Raw genomic sequence first — 19,296 nt, 5'->3', positions numbered from 1 at the left:
AGTCATTTCGACTTAGAGCACGTTGGCTGTTTAGCTAGTCTGCAGCACTGTTTAGTGCATTGAGTGTCTCTGTTCGGAGATCTCACCCTTAGCCCCAGGGGACTTCGAGTGCCTGCTCAGGCAAGGTATTTCCATTGGCATTCCAGCAGTAGTTTCATCAGCATTTCAGCAGCAGTTTCATTAGCGTCTTTGAGGAACTGCGCAGAACCCCAAGGGGGTGATTTTCGGGGGTTGGCCATTTCAGAAAAGCTTTCTAGGTTTTTCTGGGTTTCTTGAGTAGAGTCCGATTCCAGAGTTTCAGCCTTTTCTGAGGAGGGGAGCAGCCCCAAATCCTCATTCGATTTCCAGCAGCAGTAACAGCACGACAGTTTTCCAGCAGTTAGGACGCAGATCAGTGTGAGGCCATTCCTTTGTTATTCTGAGTGTATTTCTTCACTTGCCTTGTGCAAGTCGAGGTGCCGTCCTTCTGATCACCTCTGTACTCATTCCTTTACTCAGTATAATAAAATGGCTTAGCATTTCTTGCTGCATTTCTTGTGTAACTGCTTATATTTCCGGTTTACATTATTATATGCTGTTCCACTGTTATTTTATCACTTCTGGGTTATTATATCATTTGCACATATTTGGTTGGAGATTTTGCTGGGGTTTGAGGAATATTCCGGGTTAGGGATATTACAGTGGTATCAGAGCATAGATCTGGCTCAACCTGTGGAGCTAGCAATCTATGACACCGGGGGAAAAACCCTATATCTGTTACAGAGGTCAGAGATACAGAGACACTGGGCATAGGTTGGAGAACACTTACAGAGAGGGAGACTGTGTTCCGGTGGTGGACGCAGAACAGGAGGAGCCTGTGGTGGACGCGGAGCAGGAGGATCCGATGGCAGATGATGACGGGAAGAGATTTGCAGATATGCTCCTCAAATCCGTGCAGGATCTGTCGAGGCAGATTGAGGTGATGGGGCAGAGATTCACGACAGTAGAGGCCAGACAGCGTGAGAGCCCATGGGTTTTTCAGGTTGGTGAGGGATCGGGCACATCCCACCATTTGCCAGAGCAGCGTGATACTGCGCAGCAGGTGGCCTCACATGCCCCTACACACTCTACCATGCCCACTTTCTTAGGAGCAGACACGGGGGCCGTAGCCTAGCAGGAGGCAGAGCCTGGACATATGGGCGATTATTTTGCAGAGTACCAGGCCTATGGGCAGGAGTTCAGGGAAGCCCTCTCATTCAGAGATTTTGTTCAGCTCCAGCGGGATAGTAGACCCTGCGACCATCACAAAGGGTACCGGCATTACCATGATGGTGACACCCACCGTGCAGCGAGTAGATTCCACTTGCCTACGTTTGATGGTTCATCAAACAGTTCAGCAAAGTCTTGGGTGGAGAAGCTGGACATTTATTTCCAGCTTAACCAGATGTCGGAGACAGAGGCCATCAAGGTGGCAACATTGCATTTGGATGGTGAGGCCCAGGATTGGTGGTTTCATGGGATGGTTACACTAGGGCACTCCACAGTGATGACATATGCCGAGTTTACCAAGAGACTGATGGAGCGATTTGATCGGAGGGATCCAGAGCAGCATTTTGTTGAGCTGACAAGGCTCAAACAGACAGGGAGCCCAGAGACCTACATTGCAGATTTCTTGAGGGTCTCTGTGATGGTGCCAGACCTATCCACGACACGGAGGGTCTATATGTATGTTGAGGGGTTAGCAGAGCCACTTCGGGGTTTAGTCCGATCCACTAGACCAGCCACACTCCAGGACGCTATCAGCAAGACCCGGGACTTACAGGATGTCTTACCTAGGACCCGGACACCTTACCCCTAGAGACAGACTTTCCAGTCTAAGGGGAAGGATGTGAGGATTCCACCTCCAAAGGGGAATCCAGGACGAGTACAGCTTGACGATGATGCCAAGAGGGAGCTGAAGAAGAAGTGGTTGTGAATTCACTTGTCAGGGGCCATGGGCACTAGGACATAGATGTGTTGCTGGTAAAGCACATTTTATTGAGGTTTTCTCCGAGAGCAGTGGAGACGATGATGACGAGGATGATGTGGAGGTAGGAGATAGCCATGCCGTACAGGGTCCTTTGCCACCACCACCGCTAGCAGTAGGTGGTGCATCTTTTGCACCCACCGGAGGGGCCTTGCAGCATTGCGAGGAGTTACCAAGTATCTGACGCTACGCGTACGAGGGACGGTATGTGGCCAGAGTACCAGTTTTGGTTGACAGTGGGGCGACCCACAACTTCATCGATGCCCAGATGGTTGAGCGGAGAGGTATACAGATAGAGAGCTTCAATGGGTTTTTAGTCATGGTCCTAGGAGATCATACCATGACGTGTGTTCGTTATGTTCCAGATTTTTCAGTGACGATGGGCACCTACACATTGACTGACCACTTTTTCGTGGTCGATATTCTGGACACCAACATGATACTGGGTGTTCAGTGGCTTATCACTCTAGGGAAGGTCACGACAGATTGGAAGACCCTGGAGATGGAGTGGGATGATGAGAAGACAGGGAGGCATGAGAAGATACGGGGACAACACACATATCCGCCTCAGACTATTTCGGCTCATCGGATGGAGGCAGTCTTCCGAAAGGGGGACATAGAGTGGGTAGTGGAGCTGCGTGCATCAAAGGCAGGGACTACAGGGCAGACGGTACACCCAGAGATACAATCTATCCTTGATCGGTATGCCATAGTGTTTGGGGAGATTCCACCAGGACAGCCACCGAATCGGGGGTTTGAGCACAATATCGAGCTTGAGCAGGGGCATACAGGTCGTGATTACGACCCCCTATAGGCACCCCAAGGCCTATCGGGATGAGATTGAGCGGGCTATCCAGGAGTTGCTGGCTCTTGGGCATATTCGACCGAGCACGAGTCCTTTTGCTTCTTCTGTGGTGTTAGTGAAGAAGAAGGATGGTACATTGAGGATGTGCATTGACTACAGGGCCCTGAACAAGAAGACCCTGAAGAACAGGTACCCCATACCCAAGATCGATGAGTTGATGGATGAGTTGAGAGGGGCCCGTTACTTCTCAAAGATTGATTTGAGATCTGGGTACCATCAGATTCGCGTGAGGGAGCAGGACATTCCCAAGACCGCCTTCAGGTGTCACTATGGGCACTTTGAGTTCTTGGTGATGCCTTTTGGGCTAACCAACGCCCTAGCTACATTTCAGTCTTGCATGAATCACATCTTCTGTAGTCACTTGAGGAAGTTTGTGTTGGTATTCTTCGATGATATTCTCATTTACAACAAGACTTGGGAGGAGCATCTCCAGCACATTGAGACAGTATTGCGTATCTTACAGGAGCAGCAGTTCTATGCCAAACTCTCCAAGTGTGAGTTTGGGTTGACAGAGATGTTGTATCTGGGACACATCATAGGGGTGGACGGAGTGAGGGTCCACGAGGAGAAGATCAGGGCCATTAGAGAATGGCCAGAGCCGAGAAACGTGACGGAACTTTGAGGATTCATTGGCATTTGTACTTACTACTGGAAGTTCGTCAAAGGTTTCTCACAGCTTGCTGCACCCCTGACAGATTTGACGAGGAAGGGGGCTTTCAGTTGGTCAGATATAGCGTAGCGAGCCTTTGATAGGCTCAAGGAGGTTATGAGCAGCTGCCCAGTGCTTGCATTGCCAGATTTCACACAGCCATTTGTTTTGGAGTGTGACACGTCGGGAGAGGGGATCGGCGCAGTATTGATGCAGGGAGGTCACCCTATAGCCTTTGAGAGCCGGAAGCTCCTTCTGCACGAGAGGTTGTATTCTATATACGACAAGGAGATGCTGGCCATCATGCATGCATTGGCTAAGTACCGACAGTATTTGGTGGGTAACAAGTTCAGGGTGAGGACTGATCACAACAGCCTCAAGTTCTTTTTGGAGCAGAAGCAGTTACAGGAGAGGCAACAGAAGTGGATCAGTAAGATCCAAGCATATGACTTTGACATTGAGTATGTCAAGGGTAAGAACAACGTGGTAGCATATGCCCTTTCACGTAGACCAACCACGTTGTCTCTTATGAGCTTGGGTACAGATTGGAGGGCTCGAATCTTAGTAGAGTACTCCAAGGACAGGTTTGCATGTGAGGTTCTGGATGGGCAGGTGGCAGATGACAGGTACAGGGTGGTCGATGAGATCATCTATTACAGGGACCGAATCTTCTTAACTGAGGGGTCTTAGCTCAAGAAGAAGATACTTCAGGCATCACATGATTCACCTTTGGCAGGACATCAGGGGTTTAACAAAACCTACAGGGCCATTAGAGAGAGGTTCTCATGGAAGGGCTTCAAGGAGGACGTACTCCAGCACATCCGGGAGTGCGATGTTTGCCAGAGGAACAAGGGAGAGATGAGCCATCCCATGGGTTTATTGCAACCTTTTCCATTCCGGAGGGGAAATGGGAGAGTATTTCGATGGACTTCATCACAGGGTTGCCCATGGTAGAAGGCAAGGATTGTATCTTTGTCGTCATTGATCGACTGACAAAGTACGACATTTTTTTGCCATATCCGCACACTATATAGCAGCACAGGTGGCCAAGATGTTCTTCAGGGAGATCTTCAGGCTACATGGTCTTCCTAAGACCATCATCTGTGACAGGGACAACCGTTTCATGGGCGGGTTTTGGCAGGATCTTTTCCGGTTGGTGGGGACGGAGTTGACACCGAGTACCAGTTATCACCCACAGATGGATGGACAAACAGAGATAGTTAACAAGTGGCTGGAGGGCTACTTGCGTAACTATGTCAGTGGGCAGCAGCGAGCATGGCTGAAATGGCTGCATCTGGGGGAGTACAACTACAATACTTCACATCACATGTCCATTGGTATGTCACCATTCTATGCCTTATATGGGCATCATCCTTTATCTTTTGTTGACATGATGTTTGGTGATAGCAGGGCTCCTAGATCCAAGATTTGGATCCAAGAGAGTCAGGATATCCTCCGAGCTCTCAAGGATAACATGGCTACAGCACAGAACTAGCAGAAGTTGTATGTCGACAAGGGTCCGGTGGAGAGGTAGTTCGAGGTAGGGGACATGGTCTAGCTACGATTACAGCCATACTGACAGTCGTCACTGAAGCAGAAGGGTGCTGAGAAGCTCAAGCCCCGCTTTTATGGGCCATACAGGGTGATACGCAGGATTTGACAGGTTGCATATGAGTTGGAGTTGCCCCAAGGCAGCAAGATTCATAACATTTTTCATGTATCATTCCTGAAGAAGGCATTGGGGCAGCAGGTGACAGTGACAGATGAGCTACCACCCATGGATGATGAGGGGCATTTGGCATGGATGATGAGAGGCATTTGGTATTGTAGCCGGAGGCTATCATTGATACTAGGGAGAGGCAACTACAGAGCAGGACGGTCCAGGAATTCTTGGTGAGGTGGAAGAATTTGCCGGATGAGGATGCCACTTGGGAGAGTGAGCAGATCTTACAGCATCCATCACTTCAGTTGCTTGAGGACAAGCAACATTTTGCCGGGGGAGACTGTAATATTCCTAATTAGCCATGGCTAATTGGAATATTCAATTTTGTTCGATTTTTGCCTTCTATAGTTATTTGTAAATAAAAAGTGAGGAAGGGGGACATAACTCACTTTTAGAATAAAAAGTCACTTCCTAGTAGCACAACGTTGTGACTTAAAGGGGAGCCAAGGGGGCCAAAGGGGACACAAAAATGGAGTCCACGCAGACACATGGAGGAACTGCGCAGGAGGAAAGGAACACGTGGAAAGAGGGGAATCACATAGGAGGAGGTGAGCTTTGGGATTAAGAGAGGCAAAGGCTATAAAAGAGAAAGGAGCCCTCTCATTTTGATCATTCCGGTTATGAGCATTTGTGATAGTCATTTCGACTTAGAGCACGCTGGTTGTTTAGCTAGTCTGCAACACTGTTTAGTGCATTGAGTGTTTCTGTTCAAAGATCTCACCCTTAGCCCCGGGAGACTTCGAGTGCCTGCTCGGGCAAGGTATTTCCATTGGCATTCCAACAATAGTTTCATCAGCATTTCAGCAACAGTTTATCATCGTCTTTGAGGAAATGCGCAGAACCCCAAGGGGATGATTCCCGGGGGTCGGCCATTTCGGAAAAGCTTTATGGGTTTTTCTGGGTTTCTTGAGTAGAGTCCGATTCCAGAGTTTCAGCCTTTTCTGAGGAGGGGAGCAACCCCAAATCCTCATTCGATTTCCAGCAGCAGCAACAGCACGACAGTTTTCCAGCAGCTGGGACGCAGATCAGTGTGGGGCCATTCTTTTGTTATTCTGAGAGTATTTCTTCACTTGCCTTGTGCAAGTCAATGTGCTGTCCTTCTGATCACCTCTGTACTCATTCCTTTACTCAGTATAATAAAATGGCTTAGCATTTCTTGTATAACTGCTTATATTTCCGGTTTACATTATTATATGTTGTTCCACTGTTATTTTATCACTTTGGGTTATTACATCATTTGCACATATTTGGTTGGAGATTTTACTGGGGTTTGAGGAATATTCCGGGTTAGGGATATTACATCTTCCTTTAGATTCGTTGGTGGTAGACATTTTGACCAAACTCTTAGCTAAGGAGAAGTTTGACATGTTGAGGGAGAGACTTGGCTTGGTGGAGAGCACTAAATAGGGAATGTTAGGATTTACCCAGTTGCTAGGTTATTGTTCCTTTAGTAGGCATCGTGTATGTTGCAGATCCACACTGCAGTATGGATGAGGGTGCAGTAGCAGCATAGAGAGCCTCTTGAAGAGGTGCAGTTATATAGATAGTGGTAGAAGGCATGCTTGTGCCTGCCTTATATTCGAGACTTAGCCTTTTCTAGATTTAGTAGTTGCTGTTTTATGTTTAGACCAGTGTTTTAAAAACCGTTTTCAAAAACTGGTTACGGGTCAAACCAGCCGATTAGCAAAGCGGCCGGTCCGAACCGGCTAAAAAACCCAGTTCGATATGGCATTTCGCCTTTTTTGGGCCCTAACCGGTAAAAACCGGCCGGTTTAGGACGGAACCGGCCGGTTTTTGGCATGCCCACCGAACCATGCAAAAAGGCAGATTTGGTTTGTGGTTTAGGGGTTTTGGGGGGGAGGTAAAGGTGTTTTCCCTCCAAAAGCACCCTCTCCAAGCTATAAGAGACCCCTCTCACTCTCATTTGTCTCACACAACTGATTTGGAGTGTTTGTGAGTGTTTGTGAGTTTGTTTGTGAGCTTGGAGAGTGTGGAGTTTTTGCTGAAGTAGTCATTTTGGAGTTGGAGTTGGAGCTATTTTGGAGATAGTGTGTAGCTGTCAGTGGAGTTGCCATCTTCAAGAGGAGGCTAAGGGAGTTAGTTTGCATTTCCAGGTAAGGATTTGCACTTGATAATTCCTCATTTGAGTTTGCTGTCCATGAATTTTTTTTTTTTTATGTGTTATAAACTTCTCACTTCTATGATCTATCATGTATGCTATAAACTCTCTAGCTCTATGCTATCAAATTTTGTAGCTTGAGCCTTGCATGTGCATTTGTTTTCCTACATTTATCTTTGGTTTTCCATTTTGCTTAGCTGCTATTTTTTTTTAAATGGCAGATTTCTTTGCAAATTGTTATTATTTCAAGCAAACATGGCTCCAAAAGGAAAGGATAGTGCATGGGCTCATTGTGATGTAATTGATGGAAAAATGATATGCAAATTATGCCATAAATCTATTGGAGGTGGGGGTATTCTTAGGTTGAAACAACACTTGGCTGGGATAAGAGGCCAAGTAAAGCCATGTGATGCACCAAATGCACTGTTAGGTCCTATTAGGGCAGAATACATTTCCAAGCTTGAAAATTTTTATGAGGATAAGGCTAGGGAGAAGGCCATCCAAGATGACATTGCAAGGAAGAGGGAATTATTAGAAGCCATGAAAGAGAGTGGGTATGATGATTATGAGATTCAAGACTCCACTTCTATCCCTTCCACCAATGACCCCTTTCACTATGTTCATCCTTCTGTTGACCAACCATCAAAAGGAACAAAGAAAACAAACATCCAAAGTTATTTCTCATCTTCTGCCAACATTGCCTCTTCTAATCCCACTTCCTCCCAGCCAAGTTCTCAACCCACTTTGGATCAACATTGGAAAAGACAATGCAAAGAAACTTCTCACCAATACATTGCTAGATGGTGGTATGATTCAGATATCCCATTTAATGCTGCTCGCTCACCTTATTACCAAGCTATGTGGGACTCTGTTATAGCTGCAGGAAAGGGCTTCAAAGGCCCTAGTATGCATGACTTGAGGGGAGCTCTTTTGCAAAAAGAGATATCTTCCATTGATGAGTATTTGGTTGATTTTAAAGATTCATGGCTCAAAACAGGTCGTTCCATTATGTCAGATGGATGGTCCAATGGAAAGAACCGCACTATCATTAATTTCCTTGTTTCTTGCCCTCAAGGAACCATGTTTTTGAAATCAGTTGATGCATCTGATAAGGTAAAGGATGCAATCCTTCTATTTGAGCTTTTGGATAACGTTATTCAGGAAGTTGGGGAGCAACATGTTGTGCAGGTCATCACTGATAATGCCTCAAACTATGTTCTTGCTGGAAAGATGGTTGAGGCCAAATATAAGACCATATTTTGGACTCCATGTGCTGCACATTGCGTAGACCTCATGCTTGAGGATATAGGCAAAGTGGAGTGGGTAAAAAACACTGTAGAGCATGCCAAGTGCATTACAAAATACATTTACAACCACTCATGGGTATTGAACCTAATGAGGAAACACACTGGAGGCAAAGAGCTTGTTAGGCCTGCAATTACGAGATTTGCAACTCACTTCCTCACGTTGCAATGTTTCAATGGTCAACATAAAAACTTGCAGAAAATGTTTTCCTCTAAAGAATGGTCTGAATCTCGGTGGGCTCGTAGACCAGATGGAAAAGACACCAAAAAGAAAGTGTTAGACACTTATTTTTGGAAAAGGTCTGTAGAGCTTGTGAAAATTACCAAGCCCCTTGTTAAGGTGCTAAGGTTGGTGGATGGGGAAAGATTGGCCATGGGCTACATTTATGAAGCTATGGATCAGGCAAAGGAGCAGATACGGGTAGCTTACAAGGACAGGTTAGCTAAATATGGCCATATATGGGAGATCATTGATAACAGATGGAACAATCAACTCCATCGTCCTATACATGTAGCTGGGTATTTTTTGAACCCAAGGTATCACTATAAAAATCAGCTAGGAGATCAGCATGATGGGGAGGTCAGAGCTGGATTGATTGATTGCTTGGAGCGCATGGTCCCTAGCCATGTAGACCAGTTGGAAATACATAGACAGCTTACTATTTTCAATATGGCAAGTGGTACTTTTGGCAAAAACTTGGCAAAGATGGCAAGAGATGTGGACCAACCAGGTAAGCAATTCCAATTTCCATTTTGTTTTTCTTTTCAAGTTAAAATTGTTTACGTTCTTTACAATTCAAATTATAAACTAAGTTACTAATTAATGTCTTTTTCTTTGCAGCACATTGGTGGGAGTCATTTGGTGGCCAGTATCCTCAATTGCAAAGGTTTGCAATTAGAGTCCTCAGTCAAACTTGTAGTGCTTTAGGTTGTGAGCGCAATTGGTCTGTTTTTGAGCGCATACACACGAAGAAGAGAAACCGTTTGGAACAAAAACGGTTAAATGATCTTGTTTTTGTGCAATACAACCTTCGACTGAGGAGGAACCAAATGATGAGCAAATCACCTGATCTAGATCCCATTGTGTTGGACGATATTGATCCAACATCAGAATGGGTGGAGGAGACTGAAGATCTTGTGTTTGAGGCTAATTTTGATATCGACATGGCTTTAGCGGGGGATGAGGCAGATTATTTGGCGGCATCAGAACCAGGATCAGTAGCGGCATCAAGGAAAGGCAAGGAACCAATGGAAGGCACTAGTTGTGCAGGTCGACAAACTCGTGCTTCCATTAGGTCCACTTCTATTGTCATTGGTGGCATTGATACTGAGGTTGCAGATCAGGCTGAGGCATCCTCAGACTCTGAACCAGATGATGTCTATGTAGCTCCTAATGATGATCCTGTGTCTAGTAGTGGTGCTGGACTTGATGATTGATCATGTGTACACTGTAGACTTGTAGTAGGCCAATGGCCTCATAGCTTGCAGCATTGTTTTTGGACTTTATAGGCCATTTAGAGCCTCATTTCTTATGTATTTTGCTATTTTGTCGATGATATGTATTGTACTCGGTGCCATTTTGATATATTCACCTTTACATGGTATATAAATGAGCAAACTTTGCATATTTTGTCTCTATTGGCTTGGAATCATGGTTTTACATCTTAAAAATAGTTTTGTTTCATTAAAAATTAATTATTTAATGTATTTTTTTAAAACCGGTTCGTTTAGACCAAACCAGTGCCGGTTAGACCAGTTCCGGTCGGTAAACCGGTTCATTAGGTGGACCGGTCCGGTCACCGGTTCCGGTTTTAAAAACATTGGTTTAGACATGAACAATCCAGATTTAGATTGGATGCTTTGTTTAGAAGTTATTTCCAGTTTAACGCCTTGCATTGTGAGGTTGCTCTATACTAGGTAGGCATCTATACAAGGCTGGGTGCACTTTTCCAGAAGAGTCGCATTAGGTCTGACATGGTGAACCTATGTTCTTTACCTAGACAAAGTACTTCCATTGTAAACCCTAGATCTCTTCTATTCTATAAATAAACAATAGGGCAGACCATCCAAGACAAATCTTGGAGATTTGGAGAGTTATTTGTTATGTAATTTTCTGTTTTGAGTCAATATACAGAGGTGTGATTGTTTGCTGCATTATCAGCTCACAATAAATATCTTCCAGTGTGGTGTGTTTGCAGATGTATCATGTAACATTCCTTACAGCTTTTGTAGGTGCTTTAAATTTTCAGTGAAATAGGGTTTGTAGGAGTGCAAGTCCGGTTACCATGAAGTGAAAATTTAACAATATTTGCCTATGAATACTATATGAAGCTATTGCATTTCAATTTCCAACAGCCCTTGATTTGATTCAGCATCCATCTATGACTTGTGAGGTTGCTGTTTATTATGTCCTCCATATGCATTGACCACCTATGGAATCAATGTTGCATATATTTTATTATACTTACTGTACCGGGTTAACTTAACATCAATTGATGGTTATTGAAGTTATGTGTCCCCAACCCTTGGGTGCATGTTCTGGATGAGGGCTTTGTGTTGGAGATGCTGGGTATGTACTGAGTATGATCCACAAGTACTCAGTATGTTGGGTACCTCAAGGTGTGCTTTTGTACTGAATTTGTTTCCCCTATAGTTGGGTATGCATACAGGTACTCTGTGCCCTCGAGGGATGTGCAGAAGCACCCACCTGTGGCACCTTCTTTTCAGGATAATAAAAAAAACTATAAAACCAGTTTGCTAGTTTCCCACCCTTTTCTACTTGTCACAGCAACCTTCCACTTTTTTTTCATGAAAAAGCCTTTATATTTGATCTTGCAGAGCTGAAATCAGAATATACATCATCTTGTCTTGCCAACACTAACATAGAACTAGAACTCACTGTGTTTCAAGCAAGAAAAACACAGGTAAAATTCTAAAAATGATTTCCTTACATCATCCTGAGGCTTGAGAGTCTCCACAACCCTCCTGCATTCTATAAACCCAAAACACACAAAAAGAAATCACAATGACCATTTGCTAGTGTCAGGCCATCATCTTACTGTCGCTAGGTAGTGGTTTGGTCACTGAAAATTGAAAACTTGTAACGTTGGATCTACAGTGTATTTTCATTGGATTCAACACTGAATGTTTCTCTCGAAGAAAGAGATCTTGTTTCTCTCCAAGAAAAAGAGCCTCTGGGCAAGACAACTTTGAAGTTCAAGAGTTTGATCCATTTCTTCATATGATGTACAAGCTCTTTTCTGCAAGCCATACATTCTGTTTCCTGTTTGTTAAACTCGATGCAACATTTCATCAAACTAGAATCGCAGAAAGCAGCCTATAAAAATTACCTTTGCCCAGCCTCTGTACGACCATTGAGGGTTGGGCATTATGGAAAATACATGCCTAATTTTTGAATACTACTTCTATCCTAGAGTTCAAATTCCTGCTGATGGGAACAAGTGTATTGTTCAACTTAGGTACACAGCACATTGTTGATTATTTGATAGCTTCTGTCGGAGAGCCACACCCTTATAGAACCTTGTCCAACAACCTTGCTACCTGTCATCCCCATAGAAGAAACTCTTATTGTGGGAGACTGTCAATATGTCACGAACCACTCCCTAGATGGAGTCATTCGACTTATTGCACCCAAATCCAGATACAATGCTACCTTTTCTGTCACTGAAGGTGACTCATCCACCATGAATGGTGTTTCTTCTTCATCATACACCACCACACTGACTTGTGGGTGTATTGTATTCCCTTTGTTCCTTTCGTAGAAGATTCTTTTTTTGCAATATTTTATGTGATCTTTTATAGTAGCAGCTGACATCCTTTTCCTGTATCATTACATCACAATTGGTTTTGATCTAAAAATTATCATCCCTGTTCCCAGCAATCAAGACTACGTTTGGATTACAATGCAACTCTTTTCTCCTTGTTTCTTCTCTCGTCAGTACAGTTGTGACCCAATTGAGTACTAATTTCCCAATCTGATTGCTTAGGGTGAAAACAAGACTATTAATTGTAATCATTTTTGTCATGGGTGCAAAGGTTTCTTCATAATCAATACCAACTTTTGGGTATCCCTTGCTGGTAAGTCTCACTTTGTAATTATTAATCAATCCATAAATCTTGAATTTAGTCCTGTAAGCCGACTAGTAAGCCCACTTGAAGCTACTTAAAATTTTCATCCCTGTTCCCAGCAATCAAGGCTAAGGGCACCTCTTCTACATGGTAGTAAGTCAATGGGCACCTCTGCTCTATTTTTCGTTAATGCATCTTATTCAACATTCATAGTATCTATATTCAGATTTGTTCTTTATTCACCTCTTGAAATAATCTAGATCATGGGATTTTTACAACGACACTAATTAGTGCAAGAGTACCTGGTGGTGACTTTGGAGACCTTCTCCTTCTTTTATCCATTTGCTAGAATTCATTGAGTTTAATGTCTTGAACGGTTCTATGGTCATGTTGGTGTTTTTGATGTATCATCGTGTTCACTTGGTCATTCAATTTCCAATTGTACGTCTTCTGAAAGTGGTGTATTGCCAACCACTAGAGCCCAAGGCGGTGTTGTAAATTGCCATGCATATGATTGCAACTGGACTGGGTTCCCACCAAAAGCATCTTTACTAAAAAATTATGTGTTAGTAGGATCAAACAACCTATAATTATTTGATTCGGTTTATCCAACAAATTTCTTATAAAGCTTATGTCTGGTCGTGTTAGAGCCCTTGGTGGAGTTACTAATTCTTCTTCCAAAATTTTTCATTCGACACGTTTTTCCTTCAACTTTTTGTAAAATGCCATGCATCTGATTGCAACTTCCCTTGGTTCTCATCAAAAACATCGATACCAAAAAGGTATTTGTGTTAGTAGGACCATAAAACTTATAGCTGTTTTTTATGTCCAACAAATTTCGTATAAAGATTTGTCTAATATTATCAGGTATATTGACTTATACAGTGTAGCCAAAAACTTCGAATTGCTGTTGGTTTTTAAACAATACAAACACATTAATGATAAAAGCAAGATAGTGGACAGAATATGACAATATCATTTAATGTTGCAAGGAATATACAATAAATCGCTAACCCAAGATAGGCAATGAATTCTTTTTTTTTTGTAGAAAATCTGAAAGTAGTATTTATATTATACAGAAAAAATATAGAACAAATAGTGAAGTAATTACCTTAGTGCAGCCAGTGCTGCAATAAGGTCCGATTATCCAGACATACATTTAAGCATCTTGGACAAGCAAATAGCCTTTGGCTTTGATCTGGGTACATACCCCAGCTAACCAAAACTTTTGGAAAGCATAAGCAGAACTAATAGAAGATAAGAGGAGTATTAAATGAAATCCCAACATAGGGATATGCCACTGTAGAAATAGAACCATCAAAGATACACTTCACATTTCCAAAGAGGGAACAATTCTACAATTTATATGCAACGTCACATGGCAACATATATACTGGGAGTGAATTGGGGTATTGCATTTCCAAAGAGAGAACAATGCTACAATTTGTATGCAATGCCACATGCAAACGTATAGATTGGGAATGATTGAGTTGCAGAATCCAATCAAAGCTACTCTCCAGTAAATACCACCTTGAAACATGTATGGGAACTTCTGCTGAACATAAATTCAACACTGGTTCACAAATTGTTGCTCCCATAAAATAAGTGTGTGACTCAGTTTTGGAGCAGGTAGGGCACTTGTCATTGGTGAAACCAGTTTTGACAAGTCTTGCCTTATATATCACAAACCAAAGAAAACACTATGAGCTTGTAAGAAACTTGTAGTGCCAAACCTTTCTATAAGTGAGTAATCAAAATTTAGCACCTAGCAAGGACCAATACACATTCAATGTAGGGGGCAAGGGAATCTCTTAGTGCAAAAGAAGATACAACTTTATGATGTGTAGCCATAAACGGGCCTTGTCATCAGCCCACTGCCAGTCATGCCAAATAGGGCCCTGCAAATTGTTGTTCATTTTGTTGAGAAATATAGGGTCAGCGAGATTATATGATTTCTTTTACTTTGATAACTGCTCATGATATATTTTTACTTAACTTGATTATCTTCTTCTTTCTTTTGATTATAGTTAGAGTTTTGATCATCAAATAGCTACCAAATAACAAAGAACAATGAGACAAGAGGATAAAAGATATAGGTGATCAGCTAGGGCCAAAACCTCTCCTTCTTGAGAGGAAAACCCACAAGATTTCTTCTCTTCTTATAGAATCTTCAAATTATGAATTCCAAGAACTAAGACCCTTGACCAAGACCCCTCCAAGACCAAGTCAAACCTTTCCTCCTTGATGAGCTTTCCTTCCAGCAACTTCGACCTTAGCAACTTCTGTAATTTCGACCCCCAGCGGATTTTTCTAGAACTTTGACCCCCCAACAGTGTCTTTTGCAACTTTGACCTCCAGCAGTTTCTTCTGCAGAAACCCTAAGTGGCACTTGTGAGAGAACGATAGTGATTTTGTCCTCCTTTCTCCTTCACTTGAGATGAATCCTTCTCCTTATCAACTCGGCTTGCAAGGGAGACTTCCTTTGACCCAAAACTCGACTCCTTTTGAGTGACTGCAATTCAGTACTTGCTGCTGCAGAAGGATGCCCTAATACACTTCGAACGTGTGAGAAAGATGGCCCAAAAACAATCCCAAAAACTCGATTTCTTCAGCTAGCTTTCACTTCTTCATCAACTCATGGAGCCCTTGTTTATGTGTACACATACAAGGTGAAGTGGAGGTTATTTCTCATCCATTGTGCAACATTCATCTTGGAGGAGAGCTCGTTGGAGAGGTTATCTCTGTGCCCTAGCCACAACAAAAGAAGGGTGGACACCAGCAAAGGTTTAGGTCTGTGTCAAGGGTTTTTGCAGGTAACCAAGGGCTGGTTGGAAGCCAAGTTTTGCTGGAGGAAGGGCCGCCCTGTGCTTGAAGGCCGCACCAAAAGACTGGACAACGAGGTGATTTTGAGGACTGTTTCAGGGCTAGTTTTGGAGGCCAAGATTGCAGGAAGGGAGCTGAGGGCAGAGGTAAGGTTTGTATGCTGTTTAAGGGCTGCGTTGAGGGCTGGAACCTCTGTCTCAGCAGGCCGTGGAAGGAGGATAGACCTGTGGTAAGGCCGCAGGCCCTTAACCACACAGAAAGGCTATGTGTAGGGCTGTTGTGGGGTTAATTGAAGCCCAATCTAGCAGCGTGGAGGCAGAAAGATAACAGGTCTGTTTGGAGGCCTTGTATGGGGTTAAATCTGTGTTTGGAGGGTGCTTTGTGCTACAACAAGACTGAGTGCTAGGCCACAGGCCATAGCATCTCAGTGAGGGCAAGCGTGGAGCTAGTTGAGGGTTGTTCTATGCCCTATCCTTTCAGCAAGGAGGAGGAGACCTATACTAGGAGAGGCCACAGTCATTTAAGGGCTGTTTGGTGACTGTTCTAAGGGCTGTTGCAGCTTGTGGGTGCCCTAACCAGTCACTAACAGAAGCAGACTTGTTGCAGCAGTACAAACCAATTTGGAGCAGCGGTTGGAGGTGTGTTGGGTCACAGTTTGTTGACCAGATTGGATCAGATTGTTTGGGCAGCCTGTGGGAGCCAATTTGGAGGTGAGATTGGGTGATCGTGTGTCTTCATTGGAGCAGATCTTGCAGTGTAGTATTGGGTGCCATTGACCTGGTGGAGGGCAGTGTGTTGGCTACCCAAAGTAGCCCTAGACAAGCTATCTTGAAGTGATGAAGATGAGCTGAAGATTGGATGAAGTTTGCAGCCTTATGAGTAGCTCTTTGATGGACAAAAGAAGCTACTAGAAGGCAGATTGGAGCTTGGGAATTGGCAAACCTAGAGAGCAGATTTATGAGCCCGTGTACGTGCAGCAGAAGTGACATGCAGCAGTGTTAGGTGGAAGCTCTCTTGGATTCTCGATGTGTAGCGGCCTTGATGGACTAAGGCACTACTAGTGAGCAGTACGGAAGCGAAGGATTGGCAGGACAAGATACGACATAGAAGCTGCAGCGAAGTTTGTCATTGTATCTTGTATACCATAGACTGTTGTATTACTCATATTTGGTTTAATATAACAAAGATTGGTGATTGTACAATTTTGTTAAAAAGTGTGTATATTTGTGCATGTGTGATTTACTGCTTCATATTTCCGCTGTGCAAAGTAGTTCTTATTGAGATTCTTGGTTTGGTAGCGTCAGAGATTTTAATATTCTAACCTAGACCCAAGATTGTGGAAATTCAACAGTGTCACATAGAACCAAAGACACAAAAGGAATATAAAAGGATGCAAATTGATCCATCTTATAATTATTTTATTTTCATTATCCTTATTACACACCCAGATATTATTACTTGGATGGTTATTAATGTGTAGGTAACTCCCTATGGCCTATGTGCACTCCTTGGAACTAAACCATGAGAACATTATTTCGAGGAGTGGATACGAGGCTACACTTCCAACAGTAAGCACACACTATTATGCGACACAAAGTGGAATACTATGCTATTTGCAGTGGATTGATGGTAACTTGACACCAAAAGTGCAAGCTTCAACACTGTATATTTTGCAACTGACTTGAAAGTTGAAACTACTAGTAACAGTCAAACATAGCACATTTGACATAGGTTTCCTTAGGACAACTATTAGTATCCTGTATTAACTTGGTCAAAGTAGTGTTTGAGTTAGTGAATGACTCAGGCTCAGTGATCTTTCAGATTTGATGCCATGACGCAATGGGAATGGTGCTGATGCATATTCTTCTTTCGTGGAGTGATCATATACACTCTTAGCTTTCTCCTCATCTCCTGAAACACCTTTGTACTTCATTTATTGCAAAACTTGAATAGGAATGCTTGTAGACCGTTTCAGGTCGAAAACACTAGCTCTGGACTGGTATTTATGATTCTGCTTTCTGTCACATGTGTTGCTGGTATGCCTAGAATCACACCTTCACCCCAACTTGTGATGGTAGTGACCGCATCTCTGCTGCCCTAACATTTCATCATGCACTGCACAATAATATACATAAACAGCTCTTTTTATTGTCAGATACAAATTTTCACTGCATGAACTAAATCTGCTTACTTTGTTTTCCATGTTTTTCTTGTAACTATTTGATTAATATCTAGTGTCCACCCAAGTAATTTCTGGAACGATGACTGTAGTTGACTGTTTATTTTGAATGGATAATAAATGCTGATAAAGTCACGATGTCCTGTAGGTTCACCCAACATTGATGCTTATTGGATTCATATTGCTAAGTGGCGAAGGTTCACCCAACATCCTTATTTCAATTTATTTACGAAAGCAATATATAAAAAAATGTCGGAGAACTTCATTTTCCGTATTTGGATTAGTAAGCATTATTATGTTGAGATACGAAATCATTGGTTTCCTTGTTATGCGTGCCTACATTACTGAATTGAAAGTAGGGCAGCTTCAGTGAAATTGTTTTTGTGTGCATTTCAGCCATGTTAGTATATAAGACAGTGCCTGGAACTAAAAATTACAAAAAGGCTGTTCATTTGGTGCTGCAAGGTCTTGCCTTTAGCCTGGCTATGATAGGCGTCTGGGCAGCTTACAAGTTTCATAATGATATGGGGATTGACAACTTTTACAGTCTACATTCATGGCTTGGGGTGACTTGCGTCTTACTATTTGGTATTCAGGTATGAGAATATTTCTAATATTTTTTAAGATTTTTCTTTCTTTATCAAGATTGTTTAACTGTCGATCATCTATTTGTCCTCAATGTAAAATCCTGCAGTTATTTGCATTGATGTTTTTTTTGTTGGGTTGTCTGTTGCTATTTGACCATTACCTTTGCAGTGGGCTGTTGGCTTTGCCACATTTTGGTACCCAGGTGGTAGTAGAAATTCAAGAGTTAGTGTGTTACCATGGCATGTATTTTTGGGACTGTACATATATGGATTGGCTGTGGCAACTGCTGAAACTGGGCTTTTAGAGAAGCTTACTTTTCTGCAAGCAAGTAAAACAATTACAAGATATTCAACAGAATCCCTACTGGTGAATTGCTTAGGCCTTGTACTGGCCCTGCTCAGCGGTTGTGTAATTTTGTTTACAATATCACCGGCGAATGGTAAAGGTGATGCTTTCAAGCAAGGTGACGTTTTCAGGGCATCGGAGTAGTGCTTTTCAACTAGCTTTGTCAGAATCTGCATCGTCAACCGGCTACTTTTACCTTTTGAAACTTTGGAACATATTTTCCTCATAAACCAATATACATGTACACAAAGATTGTCACATCTCGGAGAACGCTGACATGCAAGGTTCCCTTTCCTACGCATGCAAAAAGAGCTAGCATGTTTGCTTTGGTTGCTATGTGAAGAGTATCTTTATTTTCTTTAAAAGGCTAGCATGTTTGCTTTGGCTGCTACTTAAAAAGAGTATCTTTATCCCTTTTTTTTAAATAGATTTTAAGATCAAATTTAAATGCGGAAGCATCTCCTAGGTTGAAAAATGTATTATTCCGATGAGAAATCGCTGGAAAGCATCGTTGGATCCCACATACTCTTCGCTGCGTGTTAGATATCTGTTTGTTGCCAAGCATGACCCTTCTCCAGGGAAAAGGAGAAACAAAGAAAATACTATA

General features: G+C 42.8%; 1 protein-coding gene across 1 annotated transcript in view; it reads left to right on the top strand.

Annotated features, from left to right (window-relative positions):
• The window catches only part of LOC149255360 (transmembrane ascorbate ferrireductase 2-like), a 53,180-nt gene extending 34,140 nt beyond the window's left edge, over nt 1-19,040 (top strand). Inside the window, exons 2-4 of the mRNA XM_089460466.1 lie at nt 17,905-17,953; nt 18,153-18,352; nt 18,513-19,040. Coding sequence (XP_089316592.1) covers nt 17,905-17,953; nt 18,153-18,352; nt 18,513-18,833 — 570 coding nt within the window. The 3' untranslated portion in view covers nt 18,834-19,040. The remainder of the gene's footprint in view (nt 1-17,904; nt 17,954-18,152; nt 18,353-18,512) is intronic.
• The last annotated feature ends 256 nt before the right edge of the window (nt 19,041-19,296 follow it).

The sequence above is a fragment of the Pinus tabuliformis genome, chromosome 7, assembly GCF_031772625.1.
Source record: "Pinus tabuliformis cultivar Carrire ecotype Pingquan chromosome 7, CPIR1, whole genome shotgun sequence".
Taxonomy (NCBI): domain Eukaryota; kingdom Viridiplantae; phylum Streptophyta; class Pinopsida; order Pinales; family Pinaceae; genus Pinus; species Pinus tabuliformis.
Note: the sequence above shows the minus strand (reverse complement) of the source record. Positions and strands in the feature narration are given on the sequence as shown.